General features: G+C 36.5%; 1 protein-coding gene across 3 annotated transcripts in view; it reads left to right on the forward strand.

Annotated features, from left to right (window-relative positions):
- HECTD2 (HECT domain E3 ubiquitin protein ligase 2) overlaps positions 1-20,289 on the forward strand; it is a 96,954-nt gene that overhangs the window by 37,010 nt on the left and 39,655 nt on the right. For all 3 annotated transcript variants that reach the window (XM_009245615.4, XM_009245614.4, NM_001131654.1), the window contains 3 exon segments: positions 10,023-10,161; positions 10,862-10,964; positions 11,707-11,796. In XM_009245615.4, the coding sequence (XP_009243890.1) occupies positions 10,076-10,161; positions 10,862-10,964; positions 11,707-11,796 (279 nt within the window). In that variant the 5' untranslated portion in view covers positions 10,023-10,075.

Consider the following 20,289-nt stretch of genomic DNA (forward strand, 5'->3'; position numbering starts at 1 on the left):
CTAGGTAATACCATTCAGGACATAGGCGTGGGCAAAGACTTCATGACTAAAACACCAAAAACAATGGCAATAAAAGCCAGAATTGACAAATGGCATCTAATTAAACTAAAGAGCTTCTAAACAGTAGAAGAAACTATCATCAGAGTGAAGAGGCAACCTACAGAATGAGAGAAAATGTTTGCAATCTATCCATCTGACAAAGGGCTAATATCCAGAATCTACAAGGAAGTTAAACAGATTTACAAGAAAAAAACAACCCCATCAAAAAGTGGGCAAAGGATATGAACAGACACTTCCCAAAAGAAGACATTTATGCAGCCAACAAACATATGAAAAAAAGCTCATCATCACTGGTCATTAGAAAAATGCAAATCAAACCACAATGAGTTACCATCTCATGCCAGTTAGAATGGTGATCAGTAAAAAGTCAGGAAATAGATGCTGGAGAGGATGCAGAGAAATAGGAATGCTTTTACACTGTTGGTGGGAGTGTAAATTCAGCCATTGTGGAAGATGGTGTGGTGATTCCTCAAGAATCTAGAACCAGAAATACCATTTAACTTAGCAATCCCATTACTGGGTTTTATCCCTTTACCACCCAAAGGATGATAAATCATTCTGCTATAAAGACACATGCACATGTATGTTTATGACAGTACTGTTCTCAATAGCAAAGACTGGGAACCAACCCAAATGCCCATCAATGATAGACTGGATAAAGAAAGTATGGCACATATGCACCATGTAATACTATGCAGCCATAAAGAAGGATGAGTTCATGTCCTTTGCAGGGACATGGACGAAGCTGGAAAGCATTATTCTCAGCAAACTATCACAGGAACAGAAAACCGAACACCACATGTTCTCACTCATAAGTGGGAGCTGAACAATGAGAACACAGGTACACGGGGAGGGGAACATCACACACTGGGGCCTTTCGGTGGATTGGGGCTAGGGGAGGGATAGCATTAGGAGAAATACTTAATGTAGATGACAGGTTGATGGGTGCAGGAAACCACCATGGCATATGTATACCTATGTAACAAACCTGCACGTTCTGCACATGTATTCCAGAACTTAAAGTATAATAATAAAAAAAAGACACAAATTCTTCTGCCCCACTCCAGACCTACTGAATCACAAAGTTTGGGGAGGGCCCAGTAGTCCATGTTTTAACAAGCTTTCCAGGTTATTCTGATTTACAGTAAAGTTTGGAAACCATTGCTGTTGTATTAAAAAATTAGCATGTTTATACTATCTTCTAATTTGGAAGTTTAAACCCCCACACTAATGAAATTTATCTTTGCTTATTAAAGTTGATGGTAGAGCCAAGGATAGATGCTTGAATAGGAGGGTAGGTAAAGAAGGAAGGAAGACCTTATTAGCTATGTTACTTCTGTGACTATTAATATGCCTGTGTTTGCATAGTTGAAAATATATCCTGATTACATTACAGTAGAATTAAATTCTATATATGTATATTTCATTATTGTAGACCTTAAAATCTATAAGATATTAATCATCCTGTTGTTTTAGAAGTATTAATATTTGAGAAAATACAACAATCAAAGTAAAAAGCTTTGTAGATGGGCTCAACAACAGAATGGAGGGGATAGGAATCAATGAACTGGAAGACAGAACAATAGAAATTATCCAGTCTTAACAATAGAAAATAGACTGAAAAATCAACAGAATCTCAGGGACCTCAGATACTATAATAAAAGGTGTTACAGTCCTATTATCAGAGTCCCAGAAGGAGAGGAAAAGACAGTAGGGCTGAAAAAGTAACCAAGTAATGACTGAAAATTTTCTACATTTGGTGAAAGACATAAACCTGCAGATTCAAGGGGCTAAACAAACCGCATTCAGAAGAAATCCACAGCAAGAAACATCATAATTAAACTTGTCAAAACTGAAGACCAACAAAAAGATCTTGAAAGCAGCCAGGAAAAAATGACACATTAAAGAAAATGCTGTAGTTTGAGTATTTATTTCCACCAAAATTCATGTTGAAATATAATCCCCAGTGTAGCAGTGTTGAGAGGTGGGACCTTTAAGAGGTAATTGAGTCAGGAGGGCTCTGCTCTTTTGAATAGATTAATCCATTCATGGGTTAATGGATTCATGGGTTATCATGGGAATAGGACTGGTGGCTTTATGAGAAGAGGAGGAGATATTAGAGCTAGCATACTCAGCCCCCTCACCATGTGATGCCCTGCACCCCCTCAGGACTCTGCAGAGTCCCTGTTAGCAAGAAGGCCTTCACCAGATGCAGCACCTCAAAAAAAAAAAAGGCATTGAATTAACAGATTTCTCATCAGTAACCATGGAGGCCACCAGAAGGATATGCCACTAAATTTTTCAAGTGCTAAAAGGACTGTTAATGCAGAATCCTATACCTGATGAAAATATTTTTCAGGAATGGAGGGAAGGGAAATCAAGACATTTTCAGATGAAGAAAAACTAAGAATTTCTTGCCACTACATTTACTCTAAAAGAATAAAGGAGTTCTCTAAACAGAAAGGAAACAAAAGAAGGAAACTTGAGATGTGAGGAAAGGGGAAAGAAGGTGATAAACAGAAGTATGGATAAATACAATAGACTTTTCTTCTCCTCTTAGGTTTTCTAAATTATATTTGGTAGTTGCAACAAAAATTATAACGCCAATGTGGTTCTAAATGTATGTAAAGGAAATACTTAAGAAAATTATGGCTGAGTGCAGTGACTCACACCTGTAATCCCAGTGTTTTGGGAGGCCAAGACAGGAGGATGGCCTGAGGCCAAGAGTTTGAGACAGGCTTGGGGAACATAGCAAGACTTTGTCTCCATAAAAAATTTAAAAATTAGTCAGGCTTTTGGTGCATGCCTGTAGTCCTAGCTACTCAGGAGGCTGACATGGGAAAATCACTTGAGCCCAGATGTTTGAGGCTGCAGTTAGCTATGGTCACACTACCACACCCCATCCTGAGTGAAAGAGCAAGACCGTGTCACACACACGAAAAGAAAATTATAAACGGGATGGTAAAGGAGGTAGGATTTCTGCACTTCATTCCAACTGGTAAAATGACGATATGAGTAGCATGTGATAAATTAGTATATGTAATGTAATATCTAGAGAAACCTCTCAGAAACACTATATATAAATCAAAAGAGAATTCTAAAACATGTTTAACCTGCAGAAAGGCAGGGAAAATAACAGAAATGATAAGCAGAGAGAACACATAAAAAATAAAATCACAGACTTAAGCTCTACCTTATTAAAAATTACATTAAATGTAAATGGTCTAAATAAAAGATATTGTCAGAGTAAACAAAAAACATGACCCAACTGTTTTCTATTTATAAGAAATTCGCTTCAATATAACAGTATAAGCAAGTTGGAAGTAAATGGATAGAGGAAGACATTTTATGCAAACATCAATTGAAGGAAACAGAAATGACTGCATTAATATCAGATAAAGGGGACTTAGAACAAAGAAAATTCATGGAGACAGAGGGGAACATTATGTAATGATAAAAGGGATAATCACCCAAAATATATAGTCATCACAAGTGTGTACGCACCAAACAGCAGAGCTGTAAAAACTGCGGGAGAAAAACTGGTAGACCTGAACCCAGAAACAAAAAAATCCACAATTAGGTATTGAAGTCTCCAACTGTAAGTGTATATTTGATAGAACTAGCTAGAAAATCAACAAATATGTAGAATATAGAATAACTCAATGCCACCATCAACCAACAGCACATTTAAAGCACGCTGTACCCAACAACAGAATACACGTGGCATTTCAAGTGCCAGTGGGACATATAGCAAAATGGATCATATTCTGGGCCATAAAACAACTGAAATTTTAAAGAATTGAGATAATGTAAAGTGTGTTTTCTGACTGTAGTCAAATTAGAAATCAGTAACAGAAAATAACAGGAGCATCTCCAAAATACTTGGAAATTAAACAACTTCCAAATAATTCATTGGTCAAAGATGAAGTCTCAAGGGAGGTTAAAAAATCGATGAGATGGAATGAAAATAAAAACATAATACAACATATCAAAAGTTGTGGGATACTGCTATAGCAGTGCTGAGAGGGAAATTTATAGCAGTCATGCATACATTAGAAAGGTGGAAAGTGTCTTTTTTTTTTTAATGCTTTAAGTTCTAGGGTACATGTGCACAACGTGCAGGTTTGTTACATATGTATACATGTGCCATGTTGGTGTGCTGCACCCATTAACTCGTCACTGACATTAGGTATATCTCCTAATGCTATACCTCCCCCCTCCCTCCACCCAACAACAGGCCCCAGTGTGTGATGTTCCCCTTCCTGTGTCCAAGTGTTCTCATTGTTCAATTCCCACCTATGAGTGAGAACATGCGGTGTTTGGTTTTTTGTCCTTGCGATAGTTTGCTCAGAATGATGGTTTCCAGCTTCATCCATGTCCCTACAAAGGACATGAACTCATCATTTTTTATGGCTGCATAATATTCCATGGTGTATATGTGCCACATTTTCTTAATCCAGTCTATCATTGATGGACATTTGGGTTAGTTCCAAGTCTTAGCTATTGTGAATAGTGCCGCAATAAACATACATGTGCATGTGTCTTTATAGCAGCATGATTTAAAATCCTTTGGATATATACCCAGTAATGGGATGGCTGGGTCAAATGGCATTTCTAGTTCTAGATCCTTGAGGAATCGCCACACTGACTTCCACAATGGTTGAACTAGTTTACAGTCCCACCAACAGTGTAAAAGCATTCCTATTTCTCCACATCCTCTCCAGCACCTGTTGTTCCCTGACTTTTTAGTGATCACCATTCTAACTGGGTGGGAGATGGTATCTCATTGTGGTTTTGATTTGCATTTCTCTGATGGCCAATGATGATGAGTATTTTTTCATGTGTCTGTTGGCTGCATAAATGTCTTCTTTTGAGAAATGTTTGTTCATATCCTTCACCCGCTTGTTGATGGGGTTGTTTGTTTGTTTCTTGTAAATGTGTTTGAGTTCTTTGTAGATTGTGGATATGAGCCCTTTGTCAGATGAGTAGATTGCAAAAATGTTCTCCCATTCTGTAGGTTGCCTGTTCACTCTGATGGTAGTTTCTTTTGCTGTGCAGAAGCTCTTTAGTTTAATTAGATCCCATTTGTCACTTTTGGCTTTTGTTGCCATTGCTTTTGGTATTTTAGACATGAAGTCCTTGCCCATGCCTATGTCCTGAATGGTATTGCCTAGGTGTTCTTCTAGGGTTTTTATGGTTTTAGGTCTAACATTTAAGTCTTTAATCCACCTTAATTAATTTTTGTATAAGGTGTAAGGAAGGGATCCAGTTTCAGCTTTCTACATATGGCTAGCCAGTTTTCCCAGCACCATTTATTAAATAGGGAATCCTTTCCCCATTTCTTGTTTTTGTCAGGTTTGTCAAAGATCAGATGGTTGTAGATGTGTAGTATTATTTCTGAGGGCTTTGTTCTGTTCTGTTGGTCTATATCTCTGTTTTGGTACCAGTACCATGCTGTTTTGGTTACTGTAGCCTTGTAGTATAGTTTGAAGTCAGGTAGTGTGATGCCTCCAGCTCTGTTCTTTTGGCTTAGGATTGACTTGGCAATGCAGGCTGTTTTTTGGTTCCATATGAACTTTAAAGTAGTTTTTTCCAATTCTGTGAAGAAAGCCATTGGTAGCTTGATGGGGTTGGCATTGAATCTATAAATTACCTTGGGCAATATGGCCATTTTCACAATATTGATTCTTCCTATCCATGAGCATGGAATATTCTTCCATTTGTTTATGTCCTCTCTTATTTCATTGAGCAGTGGTTTGTAGTTCTCCTTGAAGAGTTCCTTCACATCCCTTGTAAGCTGGATTCCTAGGTATTTTATTCTCTTTGAAGCAATTGTGAATGGGGAGTTCACTCATGATTTGGCTCTCTGTTTGTCTGTTATTGGTGTATAAGAATGCTCGTGATTTCTGCACATTGATTTTTGTATTCTGAGACTTTGCTGAAGTTGCTTATCAGCTTAAGGAGATTTTGGGTTGAGACAATGGGGTTTTCTAGATATACAATCATGTCATCTGCAAACACGGACAATTTGACTTCTTCTTTTCCTAATTGAATATGCTGTATTTTTTTCTCCTGCCTGATTGCCTGGCCAGAACTTCCAACACTATGTTGAATGGGAGTGGTGAGAGAAGGCATCCCTGTCTTGTGCCAGTTTTCAAAGGGAATGCTTCCAGTTTTTGCCCATTCAGTATGATATTGGCTGTGGGTTTGTCATAAATAGCTCTTATTATTTTGAGATACGTCGAAAAGGGGGAAAGTTTCAAAACAAATATCTAAGCCTTTAAGTCACGGATGTAGGAAAAGAAGAGAAAATCAACCCAAAGCAAGCAGGAAGGAGGAAATATAAAATCAGTGAAACTGAAAACAGAAAAATTGAGAAAATCAATGAAACAAAGAGATGGCTCTTTGACAAGATCAATAAAATTGATAAACCTCTAGGAAGACTGACAGAAAAAGATAATCAGTATCATAAATGAAATAGGAGATATTACAACAGGCCCTGTAAGCATCAGAAAAAATAATAAGGGAATACTACAAGCAACTCTACACACATAAATTATAGATGAAGTGGACCATTTCTCAAAAAACAAAAGCTATTGCAGCTCATCCAGTTTGAAATAGTTAATTTGCCTAGTTTTATAACCACTAAGGATTTCTAGTTTTAAAACTTTAAAAAAGGTATATTCACGTCCGGATGGTCTCACAGGAGAATTCTACCAAATGTTTAAAGAATTAACACCATTTCTGTACAGTCTGTACCAGAAAATAGACGAAAAGGGAACACTTCTTTTTCGTTTTACAAAGCTGGTATTACACTGATAACAAAACCAGACAAAAATAGTTTAAAAAAAATAAAAGAAAAAGAAAATTACAGACCAATATCCCTCATGAATATAGATGGCAGAAGTCCTTTACAAAATATTAGCAAATAAAATTCAGCAATATGTAAAAAGAGTTATACACCATGACCAAAAGGTCACTCCAGGGATGCTAGATGGTTCAGTTTTAAAAATATCAATTAATGTAATCCACCATACTAACATGCTTAAGAAGGATTCCATGCAGTAAAATAATTTGAAAAAATCCAACACCTATTCATAATGAAAAAAATTGAAACTCCCAGAAAAATAGGAAAAGAGACTATTTTCTTTTACTTGATAAACAGCATCTAGAAAAAACCTGCAATTAACATTTTATGTAGTTGTGAAAGACTGAATGCTTTTACCTTAAGTTTGGGAACAAGGCAAGGATGTCTGCTCTCAGCACTCTTATTCAACATGGTAAGAATCAAAGGGAGTACCCTTATATTGGTAAAGCTTACCCTTTTTCTTAATGGCTAAAGACTTAGTGCTTTCCCTTTTAATAGTGGGAATAATGCAAGGATGTTTGCTCTTACTCTTATTCATCTCAGTGCTGCAAATTTTAGCCAATACAAGAAGGCAAAAAGAAGAAAAAAGACATACAGATTAGAAAATAAGAAATAAAACTTTCCCTATTTGCAGATGGCATAATTGTCTATGCAAAAAAAAAAAAAACCATGAAATCTCAAAAAAAAAAAACCTTCCTAGAATTAATAAATGAGTTCAGTAAGGTTGAAGAATACAAGATAAACATACAAAAATCAGTTATATTTCTTTATGTTAACAGTGAACACATGGACACTAAAATAAAAATGCATGTCATTTGTAATCACTTAAAAAAGAATAAATGATTTAAATCTAGCAAACATTACAGAATATGTATGCTTAGAATTATACCATGCTGGTGAAAGAAATTAAGATCTAAGTAAGTGTAAAGGCATACTGTGTTCATGGATTAGAACACTTACTGTAGTAAAGATGCCAATTCTCCCCCAATTGATACAAAAAGGAATTTTATGCATTTCCTGTCAAAATTCCCGTGTGTTTTTTGTTGTTGATATAGATAAGATTATTTTCAAATTTACCTGGAAAGGCAGAAGAACTGGAATGGGTAAAACTGTTTTTTAAAAGAAGAATAAAGTTGAAAGAATCAGTCTACCTGGTTTTTATTATATAGCTACAATAATCATACTGAGATAACCGTGGAGGAAGAGATACAAGGATTGATAGAATAGAGGGCCCAGAAATAGATCTACACAAATATGCCCAGTTGTAATTTGACAGAGGTGCAAAAGCAATTCAGTGGAGGAAAAATAACCTTTTCAATAAATGGTGCCAGAGTGATTGGACATCTATAGACCAAAAATAATAAACATTAACCCCAAACTCACACCTTATACAAAAATTAAGTTAAAATGGATAGTGGACTTAAATGTTAAATTATTGGACTTTTAGAAAAAAAATAAAACGATCTTTGGGCTCTAGAACTAGAAAATAGTTATTAGACTTGACACCAAAAGTACAATCCATAAGAGAAAAATTTATCAATTTGACTTCATCAAAATTTAAAAGTTTTGCCCTGAGAAAGACCCTGTGCAGAGGATGAAAAGACAGGCTACAAAGTGGAGAAAACATTTGCAAACTATTTTAGTGACAAGGGACTGTTATCGAAACTGTATAAGGAACTTTCAGTACTTAACAGCAAAAAAGTAATCCAGTTAGAACACAGGCAAAAGATGTAAAGAGACATTTCACTGAAGAAGATATATGGATGGAAAATAAGCACATTAAAAGCTGTTCAACCTCATTAACCGTTAGGAAAATGAAAATTAAAATCACACAGAAGTATTACACAACTATCAAAAATAGTGACAACACCAAGTGCTGGTGAGTATGTAGAGAAACTGGATCACTAATATATTGCTGGTGGGAATGTGAAATGGTACAGCCACTCTGGAAAACAAGTTTGGCAGTCTATTAAAAAACTAAACATGCAACTGCCATATATTTACCTCAAAGAAATGAGGAATTATTTTACCCAATAACCTCTACACAAATGTTTCTAGCAGCTTTATTTACAATAACCTAAAAATAGATGTCCTTCAGTGGTTGAATAGTTAACCATATAGCGGTACACCCAAATAGTGGAATACTATTCAGCAATAAAAATGAATGAACTATCTGTATATGCAACAACTTGGATGAATCTCCAGAAAATTATACTAACTAAAAGCCAGTATGAAAAGGTTACATAGGTGTGATTTCTTTCATATAACGTTCTTGAAATGACAACATTTTATAAGTGGAGAATCCAATAATGTACTTTTCTGTTTCCAGAAATAAAAATTAAAAGACTTATAGAGGATGTAAGTGCATATACAGTCATGACATTTCAGTCAAGAATAGACCACATGTATGACAGTGGTCCCCTAGATTATAATACTATATTTTTACTATACCTTTTCTGTGTTTACATATGTTTAAATAAACAAATGCTTATCATTGTATTACAGTTGTCTACAGTATTCAGTACAATAAAATGCTATACAGATATGTAGCCTGGGAGCAATAGGCTATATTATATAGCCTAGGTGTGTAGTGTGTAGTAGGGTATACCATCTAGGTTTGTGTAAGTACATTGTATGATCTTCACACAGTGACAAAATTGCCTACCGGCATGTTTCTTAGAATGTGTCTCCATCATTAAGCAATGTGTGACTGTGTTCAAAAAGCTAATAAACATTAAAAACATTGAGCCTCATTGAAATATCCCCGGAAAGATGACTTTTGGGAAGACGGGAGAGGAAAGAAATGCTAAATTACATTAACAAACAATTTTGAGGGGGAAGGGAAAAAGGGAAGAAGCTCTATATTAAGTATGCACATCCATGTAAGATACAGCCTAATATGTGTTGTGAGTGAAGTGGGGGAATAAGCCCTCCAGTAAATGTCCTTCACTATGGTTGGTTTTTCTTTAATCTCAAAGTGAATGTAATACAAAATAATTCATTTGTTTTCTGTTCATGTTGAATTAATCTCGTATTTTATAATTTTGAAAAGTTTAATGATTCATTATTTTGAATGTGTTTTTATACTTCACAGTGAGAGACCAACCACCAATTTGCCTTGATGTTAGACAAAAACAGCGTACATCTATGGATGCATCATCATCCGAAATGAAGGCCCCGGTCCTTCCAGAACCTATTCATCCTATCCAGCCCAAAACTGTGAAAGACTTTCAGTAAGTTTCAGCTCACCATTATATGTAAATGTATAGTCATCTGCATGTCAGCACTTTACATAATTTAATATCTTTATTTGAGAAATTAATTTAACTTTTGGATCATTATAAGGTATTAGCCAAGAGGACCTCAAAAGACTATATGTCTCAAGTTGAAGGTGAAAGAAAACAAATATATAAATAACAGGAAGAGTTAGATAGGCTGCAGCAAAATAAAGGAAACATTAAGTAAGAGTCTATGAGTCAAAACAGGCAAAAAGAGATAAAGGTGGTAATTAAATAATGGACTGTTACCATTTTTAAAAATAAGAGTTCATTTATGATGTGACACATACTATAAAAGTTATGTCACCATTCAAACAATCCAGATGCATATTTGAAGGACTAAGTGGGAATGATAAAGATAGAATGTAAACAAAGTCTCCAGAAGTTTAGCTGTGAAAGGAAGGAAAGAGCAATAATTGAGAGACATGTTAAGGATGATCTTTTTTAAAAATAAGTAAATGGGAAAGTTGAAGCTAGATTAATATCTTAATCCAATTATGAATTGTAAATCCATAAACTATATTAACTGGGACATATTTCTTTATTTGGTTTCAGTATTTCGTATTGCATGTTTGGTGACATTTATTAAAAAGTAATACTAGTTTATCTGAATAACATTTTATATGTATATACGGTTAATGTGTTTTCATTTTAGGGAAGATGTAGAAAAAGTTAAGTCATCAGGAGATTGGAAAGCAGTACATGATTTTTATCTAACAACATTTGATTCTTTCCCAGAATTAAATGCTGCATTTAAGGTAATTATACATAAAACACACTTTTCATTTCACTTTTAGTTTTAAATTTTCCAAAAATTATAAATTTACCTCATTTTCTACCTAATATTGATTTAAACATGCATATATTATGTATTGATTTCAGAAATTATACAATACATACAATTATGTAATATTTTAAATATTATATAAGTATATGGGCTTTTTTGGGGGGAGTTGTTTTGTTTTGTTTTGAGATAGAGTCTCACTCTGTTGCCCAGGCTGGAATGCAGTGGTGCAGTCTCAGCTCACTGCAACCTCTGCCTCCCGGGTTCATGCAATTCTTGTGCCTCAGCCTCCTGAGTAGCTGGGATTACAGGTGCCTGCCACCACACCCGGCTAACTTTTGTATTTTTAGTAGAAACGGGGTTTCACCATGTTTGCCAGGCTGGTCTCGAACTCCCGACCTCAGGTGATCCTCCCATGTCAGCCTCCCAAAGTGCCGGGATTACAGATATAAGACACCACACCCAGCCCTTAAATGTTGTTTTTACTTGCTCTAATGTTCATGTTTAACTCCATTCCTTCACTTTTAAAAAAGAAAGTTATTAAAATACTCTTTGTATATTTCTTTTTATTTTCAGAAATTTTGCCCTAACAGTTCTTTTTTATTATCAGACTAAAAAATAATCAAAATTATGAAGGAATAATAGTGTGGTTCAAATTTTACTAAGAGTAGTCTTTAAAATGTTGAATATACTTAATTCTTAAATTGAATTTGCAGAAAGATGCCACTGCCTCATTTAACACCATTGAAGACTCTGGGATTAATGCTAAGTTTGTGAATGCTGTGTATGATACCTTACTTAATACTGTAAGTATTATGACATGCAAGTAATATTATTCTGTGTCTCTTCTGTATTTCAAAAGCAGCCACACAAATATTGTAAAAATCACCTTATAATTACCTTAGAAACTCTGATACAATTTTATAGTAAATGTAGCTGGAATTCTCATAAAGTTAGATTATTTTATTCTTTTATTTTTTAATTATGAATTAAGCAGCAAATACTTTTACATCCAATCCTTTTTTAGAAAGACTTGCTAAACTCATGCTTTACTTAGCAAAAGGAGGTAAGTTATTTAATTATATTGGAATTGCACTGAATCTGTAGATCAGTGGTTCTTAAACATTAGCCTGTATCAGAATCACAAGAAGGGCTTGTTAAAATACAGAATTTCAGATTCAGTAGGTCTTGGGCGAAGCCCAAGAATTTTCATTTGTAACAAGTTCCCAGGATATGTTGATTTATGAGTTCATTTATGATGTGACACATACTATAAAAGTTATGTCACCATTCAAAAAATCCAGATGCATATTTGAAGGACTAAGTGGGAATGATAAAGACAGAATGTAAACAAAGTCTCCAGAAGTTTAGCTATGAAGGGAAGGAAAGAGTGATAATTGAAAGAGACATGTTAAGAATGACCACATTTTGAGAACCATACTGCTATAGATCAATTTGTGAAAAATTGACATCTTTTCAATCCATAAGCATACTGTATCCTTTTAGGTACCTAGGTCTTCTTTAATTTCTCTTGGTAATGTTTCATAGTTTTCTGGGTAGAGATGTTACACATTTCTCATTACATGTATTTGTAGGTACTTTATGTTTTTTGATCCTATTATAATTTTATTTTCCAATTGTGACTAATATATGGAAATACTTTCATATATTTATCTTTATCTAAATACAGTTGACCCTTGAACAATGTGAGGGTTAGGGGAGCTAACCCCCTATGCAGTAAAAAAAAAAAAAATCTGTGTATAACTTTTGACTCCCCAGAAGCTTAACTACTAATAACCTATTGTTGACCAGAAGTCTTACTGATAACATAAACAGTCAATTAACATATATTTTATCTTATATGTATTATATACTATATTGTTACAATAAAGTAAGCTAAGGAAAAGGCAATGTTATTAAGAAAAAATAAGGAAGATAAAATATATTTACTATCTATTAAGTGCAAGTGGACTATCATAAAGGTCTTCATCCTTATTGAGTAGGCTGAGGAAGAGGAGGGGTTGGTCTTGCTGTCTCGGGTGGCAGAGGTGAAAGAAAATAATGTATATAAGCAGACTTGCACAATTCAAACCTGTATTCAAGAGTCAACTGTACTTTGCTATATTCATCCATTAATTCTAATAGTGCATCAGTAAATTAACTTGGATTTTCTGTGTACACAATCTTGTCATTTGTGAAAAAGGAGAGTTTTATCTCCTTCTAATCCTGTATCTTATATGGCTGTATGTATGTGTTTGCATTGACTGGGACCTCTTTCACAATTGTGAATAAAAGAAGTAATAGACCTCTTTGTCTTATTCCCAATCTGAGTACTTCACTATTAAATATAAACATCCTTTGTCATTGGAGAAATGAAAATAACATTACGTATCCATCAAAATTAATAAAATTGTTTCAAAAACCTTACCAAGTATTGGCAATATTGTGGAACAGTTGGAACTTTCATCCCTTGATGATGTAAGTATAAATTGGTACAACCACTTTGGAAAAATACTTGGCATGATCTCCTAACATGAAGCATATGCATATTCTATAACCCAACAATTCCATTCCTAGGTACACTTCTCTGAACTTGATTTTTTTTTTTGATATTTTCATTTCTTTTGAATTTAAGTCGTTTTTTGCAAACTAAGAAACAGAATTAACCTAAGGCAATCTAGTCCTCGAGGGATCCAGGCTGAGTCTTAGATCTTCAGCAGAATGACATCATAATACAAGGTGCTAGCAATAGGGTGTAAATTCTAAATGATAACCACTTCCCTACATTTTTTATTAGGAAACAGCCAAAAGCCCAATTCTTAAAGGGATGACATACAAAACATCCTAATCTACAAAGGCCAGAATGACCCAGTTATATACTGAACAACCTATTGGTGAACCAAATCAGAGCTGGCCAAGGATTGGTAAACAGATAAGGTGTTTACATTTCGAACACTTTCTCTGTGGCTTAAAAAATTCCTGGTTGCTATCAGTAAGAAAGCAAGTAAAAAATATTGCAGATGGACCCACCCTGATACTTGATTTTACCAAGGTCTTTCACTGGAACATGACAGTAGAGATAAGTATAAGGTATAAGATAATTATCCCTTATCTCACTATGTTGCCCAGGCTGGTCTCAGACTCCTGGCCTCAAGCAGTCCTCCTGCCTTGGCCTCCCAAAGTGTTGGGATTATAGGTGTCAGCCACTGAGACTGGCCAGGAGAGCTTTCCTTAAACTAAAGGTCAATGTAGCCATCATCTGTGCTGCAGAGCCTTGAGTATTTCTCTTTACTATTGGGGATTCTGGTAGCCAGGTTGGTACTGGATGCCATCATAACATGCTGACACAGCTACAGTTGGAGCACACACCATGTACCTGTGCACCAAGGGCTTGGCCATAGTTGGCCTGAGGCCCCATGACACAGCCCACCTCACAGCCACTCAGCCTACCCCAGCATGGACCAGTCCTCTCTGAGTTCTTTTGACTTGGAATATTAATGTGTTACATATGTTAAAAAATTTAATATACAGATATGAGGGAAAAAACCCTAAAATGGAATACAAACAGAAAATAAACCTAACTGTATTTTGAATGAATACTATAACCATATTTTCCAAAACTCGCTAAAAAACTTTCATACATAGTAGTTTAACTATATAATCCTAACTTAAAAAACACATGCAAAGACTGTAAACAAATCTTTAACTTTTAGTAGTTTGGGGTTTTTTGTCCCCCCTCAGGGGTATAGACAAATAATTCTGAAATTACATTCTATGTATTGTTGAACTAAACAAATGAGTAAATATATCAATGTTGCTGGGAGTCAGGTTTCTCATTTCAGAAAAGGGAGATATAAATATGGGATGAGGGAGGCTAAAAACAGTTCTGGGAATTGAATTAGAATTGGAGGCATTGTAATGATCTCATGGTTTTTAATAGATGTAGATACATGTGTGTGCATGCGAGTGTGTATGTTCTAGCCCTGTGCACTGAAAGGGCCTACAGCAATAACATCCCTTCACTATACTGAGCACTTCACTATGCTTATCTTGGTTCCTAAATACCATGTCACACTAAAAGAACCACAGCTCCCTAGAGAAATGGCTAATTCTAAGACCAACGCAGGGAAAGTACCAAATGAACCTGGCTCATCTAGTATCTCACCATTAATTATGATGTTAGCTGTAGGGTTTTTTTTTAGATGTTCTTTATCAAGTTGAGGAAGTTCTCCTCTATTTCTTGTTCACTGATAATTTTTATCATGAATGGGTATTGGATTTTATCAACTGTTTCTTTTGCATCTATTGCTATGATCCCATGATTTTCCTTTTTTAGCTTGTTGATGTGATGAATTACATTAGTTGATTTTCAGGTGTTGAACCAGACTTGCATAACCTGAAATAAATCACACTTGGTTGTGTTGTATAATTCTTTTTATGTATTTTTGGTTCAATTTGCTAATATTTTGTTGAGGATTTTTTTGCATCTATGTTCATGAGAGGTATTGATCTATACTTTTCCTTTCTTGTAATATCTTTCTCTTTTGAGTATTAGGTTAATGCTGGCCTCACAGAAGGACTTAGAAAGTATTCTCTCTGCTTCTATTTTCTGGAAGAAATTTTACAGAATTGGTATCATTTATTTTTTAAATATATGGTAGAATTTACCATTAAAGCCATCTGGGCCTGGTGCTTTCTGTTTTAGAAGGTTAACAATTATTGATTCAGTTCCTTTAATAGACACAGACTTATTCAGATTATCTGTTTCTCCTTATATTAATTTTGGTAGATTGTGTTTTTCAGTAACATATCTAGGTTATCAAATTTGTGAGCATAGAGTTGTTCGTAATAGTCATAAATTATCCTTTTAATGTCTATAGAATCAGTGTGAGAATGATCTTTCGTTTAGTAATTAGTGTTTTCTCACTTCCTTTTGTGATTAGTCTGGCTAGAGGCTTATCACTTTTATTGTTCTCTTCAAAAAAATCAGCATTTTGTTGTGTTGATTTTCCCTGTTCCCTTTTTTAAGTTTCATTGACTTCTCCTCTAGTTTTTATATCTTGTCTTCTACTTACCTTGGATTTAATTTGCTCTTTTGTTTTAGTTTCCTAAGGTGGACACTTAAATGATTAATTTCAGATTTTTTTTGCTAATATATTCATTCAGTGCTATACATTTCCCTCTAAACACTGTTTTTTCTATATCTCACAAATTTTGATAGGTTGTATTTTTCATTTGTTTTCCAAAGCTAAACATAGGCTTACCATATGATCCCTCACTTACACTCATATGTATTTACCCAAATGAGTTAACAATTTATGTTCACCCAAAAACCTGCACACAAATGGTTACAGCAGCCTTATTAATAATTACCAAAAATGTCCTTCCATAGGTGAAGGGATAAACTGTGGTACATTCCATATCATGGAAATTATTCAGTGATAAGAAGAAATGAGATACCAAGTCACAAAAAGACATGGAGAAACCTTAAATACATATTGCTACGTGAAGGAAGCTAGTCTTAAAAGGCTGTTAAAAATAACAGTAATGGAGATTTGGAGCCAGGATGGCCAACTAGATGCAGCCAGGAGGAACATGTGCCACGGAGACTGGACATCAGGAAGACTGGCACACTCCAAGCAGATCTTCAGAGAGAAGGCATTGAGATTGGACAGATGGAGGACACAGAAGCTGGGCTGAAGGGAGCTGGGAAAGCTGGGTGGGGCTACCAAGTAATGGGATTCATTCATGACCACCAGCAGCTCCTGTGGAAAGGGTGAGTTGAACAGGCAGGGAGCAGCCTGCTCTTGCCACAGGCCTCCGGAATCCTGGCAACAGGAGAGTCCATGACCCCTATGGACACTTGAGCTGGCAGGGTGAACTGCTTACATATGTGGGAGGGGTAGGACTCCAGCCTGTGTGGCGCCCAGATGGTTTGGTGTGGGAACATCTGCAGTGGAGCATGGCCAGGGTTGCCCATCCCTCAAGGCACGCTGTGCTCCTCCTGGAGACTTTAGCCTTGAGAAGACTGTCAGACCTGGACAGAGTAGGGCGGTCTTCTTGTGAGATGGTGCCAGACCAATGTGAGTGTCCCCCTGACTGCTGGCGTCTCCCAGGGCCCCAGCCTGCCACACTCACTTGCAGTGCACCCTTGATGCCCAACCAGGGTACTTCCTGGGGCATAGCTCCTTCACCAGCAGACCACTCCTGACCATCATAGGGTCCAGCAGAGTGGCCCCCACCAACACACACCAGCCTACTTGCAACTTCCCCCCATCACAACCTCCCCTCCGTAGCTTTGCCAGCATGCATTTGTCCACAGCCACCTTCCCACTGCTTTGCCAAGGTTTGCAAGTGAGTGGACCTCACTTCTCCCCACCAGTATGCATGCGTACCCCACCATGCTACTGCTGCATGAGTACACACTGCTGCCCCCACTGGCATGTGGGCACCCAATCATGCCACCATTGCTGTGCAAAAATGCACACAGACACTAGCAACTTGCCCCCCCCCCATGCTGACACCACTGCTGGTTCAAATGCATGTGCACAGAGTCCAGCATTCCTGCCCCCCACCAGCACCCCACACCTACCACACCACCACTGCTGCCAGCTCAAGAGCATGGAGCAATGCCACAAGCCCACTCCCACTAGTACCTTGCCCCAGCAGATGTGTGTGCATCCCACCACATGGCTCTGAGTGGCTGCTGGCACATGCAAGCAAGCATGGATCCAACTGCCACTACCCCAGTCAAGTGTTTTGTCTGACACCACCCATCAGAATGTTATTGCCAGTGGATCAAGAAGACCTCAGCCCTTTTGGCACAGCAGGTTCCTAACCTTGAGGGGCCAGAGAACAAAGCCAGGGCTCGGTACCAGCACCCCCCAGAGTTAGAGCATGCAGCCCAGGAGTGCTGAGCTGAGCCTTGGCCCACTAAAATTTTCCAGAAACAAAGCCATTCAGCTGAACCCACTTTATACCACAGTCAAACCCACAAATGCATCAAAGAAGATAAAAGCAAAAAAAAAAAAAATCCCATTCAAAGGATAGTAACTCCAGAAACTGAAGGAACGTCAACCCACTCAGATGAGAAAGAACCAGCACAAGAACTCTGGCAACTCAAAAAGCCACTGTCTTCTCACCTCCAAATGACCACACTAGTTCCCAGCAATGGTTCTTAACCAGGCTGAAATGACAGAAGTAGAATTCAGAATATGGATAGGAACAAAGATCATTGAGATTCAGGAGAAAGTAGAAGCCCAATATAAGGAACCTAAGGAATACAATAAAATAATACAGGAGATAAAAGATGAAATGGGTTGTTTTAAGAAAGAACCAAATTGATCTGACAGAGCTGAAAAACTCACTTCACAAATTTTACCCCATCTCTACAAAAAAAATTTTTTTTCAGTTAGCTGGGTGTAGTGGTGCATGCTTATAGTCCCAGGTACTTGGGAGGCTTTAGTGGGAGGATCACTTGAGCCCAGGAGTTCAAAACTGCGGTGAGCTATGATTGCACCACCACACTGCAGCCTGAACAACAGAGTTAGACACTGTCTCACTCAAAAAAAAAAAAAAAAAATCAGAGTAGAGTTGCAAACATTAACAGCAGAATTGACCAAGCTAAAGAAAGAATTTCAGAGCTCAAAGACTGATTTTCCTAAATAGCTCAGTCAGACAAAAATAAAAAATAAAGAAGAATGAACAAAGGCTCCAAGAAATAAGGGATTATGTAAAGAGACCAAATCTACACCTCATTGACAGCTCAGAAAGAGAGGGAGAGAAAGCAGGCAATTTGGAAAGCATATTTGAGGATATCATCCATGAATATTTCCCCAAACCTCACTAGAGAAGCCAACATTCAAATTCAGGAAATTCAGAGAACCCCTGCAGTATACAAGATGACCATCCCCAAGACACATAGTCCTCAGATTCTCCAAAGTCAAAATGAATGAAAAATTGTTAAAGGCAGCTACAGAGAAGGAGCAGATCACCTCTAGTGAGAAACCTATCAGGCTAACAGCAGACCTTTGAGCAGAAACCCTTCAAGACAGAAGAGATTGGGAGCCTATATTCAGCATTCTTAACAAAAAGATATTCCAACCAAGAATTTCATATACAGCCAAACAAAGCTTCATAATTGAAAGAGAAATAAAATACTTTTCTGATAAGTAAATGCTAAGGGAATTCGTTACCACCAAACCTGCCTTACAAGAAATCCTTAAGGGAGTGCTAAATATGGAAAGGAAAGACTGTTACCGGCCACCACAAAAACACACTTAAGCACGTAAACCATTGACACTATAAAGCAACCACAAAATCAAGTCTGCGTAATAACCAGCTTAACAACATGATGACAGGAATGTAAAAAGGCTAAATGTCTACTTAAAAGGCACAGAGTGGCAAGTTGTATAAGAAGAAAGACCAAACTATATGCTGTCTTCAAGAGACCCATCTCACATACAGTGACATCCATAGGCTCAAAGTAAAGCAATGGAGAAAGTTCTAGCAAGAACAATAGAAAAGAAAAAAGAGCAGGGATTGTTATTGCAACTTCAGACAAAACAGACTTTTAAACCAACAACAATCAAAAAAGACAAGGGCATTACATAATGGTATAGAGTTCAGTTCAACAAGAAGACTTAACTATCCCGAATATATATGTACCTAATACAGGAGCACCTAGATTTATAAAGGAACTTCTTAGAGATCTACAAAGAGACTTAGATAACCACAAATAATAGTGGGAGACTTCAACACCCCACTGACAATATTAGATGATTGAGGAAGAAACTAACAAAGATACATGGGACCTGAACTTGTCATTTGACCAAATGGACCTAACAGATAATCTGCAGAACTGTCCACCCCAAAACAACAGAATACACATTCTTCTGAACTGTACATGACACATACTTTAAGATTGATCACACAATCGTAAAACAATTCTCAGCAAACTTTTAAAAAACGAATTCATATCAACCACCATTGCACAATAAAAATAGAAATCCATACTGAGAAAACCACTCGAAAGCATACAATTATAAGTAAATTAAAACAGTCTGCTCCTGAATGACTTTTGGGTAAGCAGTGAAATTAAAGCAAAAATCAAGAAATGTATCGAAACTAATGAGAACAAAGATAAAACATACCAGAATCTCTGGGACCCAGCTAAAGCACTGTGAAAGGAAATTTTATAGATCTAAACACTTACATCAAAATGTTAGAAAGATCTCAAGTAAACATAATATCACACCTAGAAAATCTATAGAAACAAGCACAAACTAACCCCAAAGCTA

This window comes from Pongo abelii, chromosome 8 (genome assembly GCF_028885655.2).
Source record: "Pongo abelii isolate AG06213 chromosome 8, NHGRI_mPonAbe1-v2.0_pri, whole genome shotgun sequence".
Lineage (NCBI taxonomy): Eukaryota > Metazoa > Chordata > Mammalia > Primates > Hominidae > Pongo > Pongo abelii.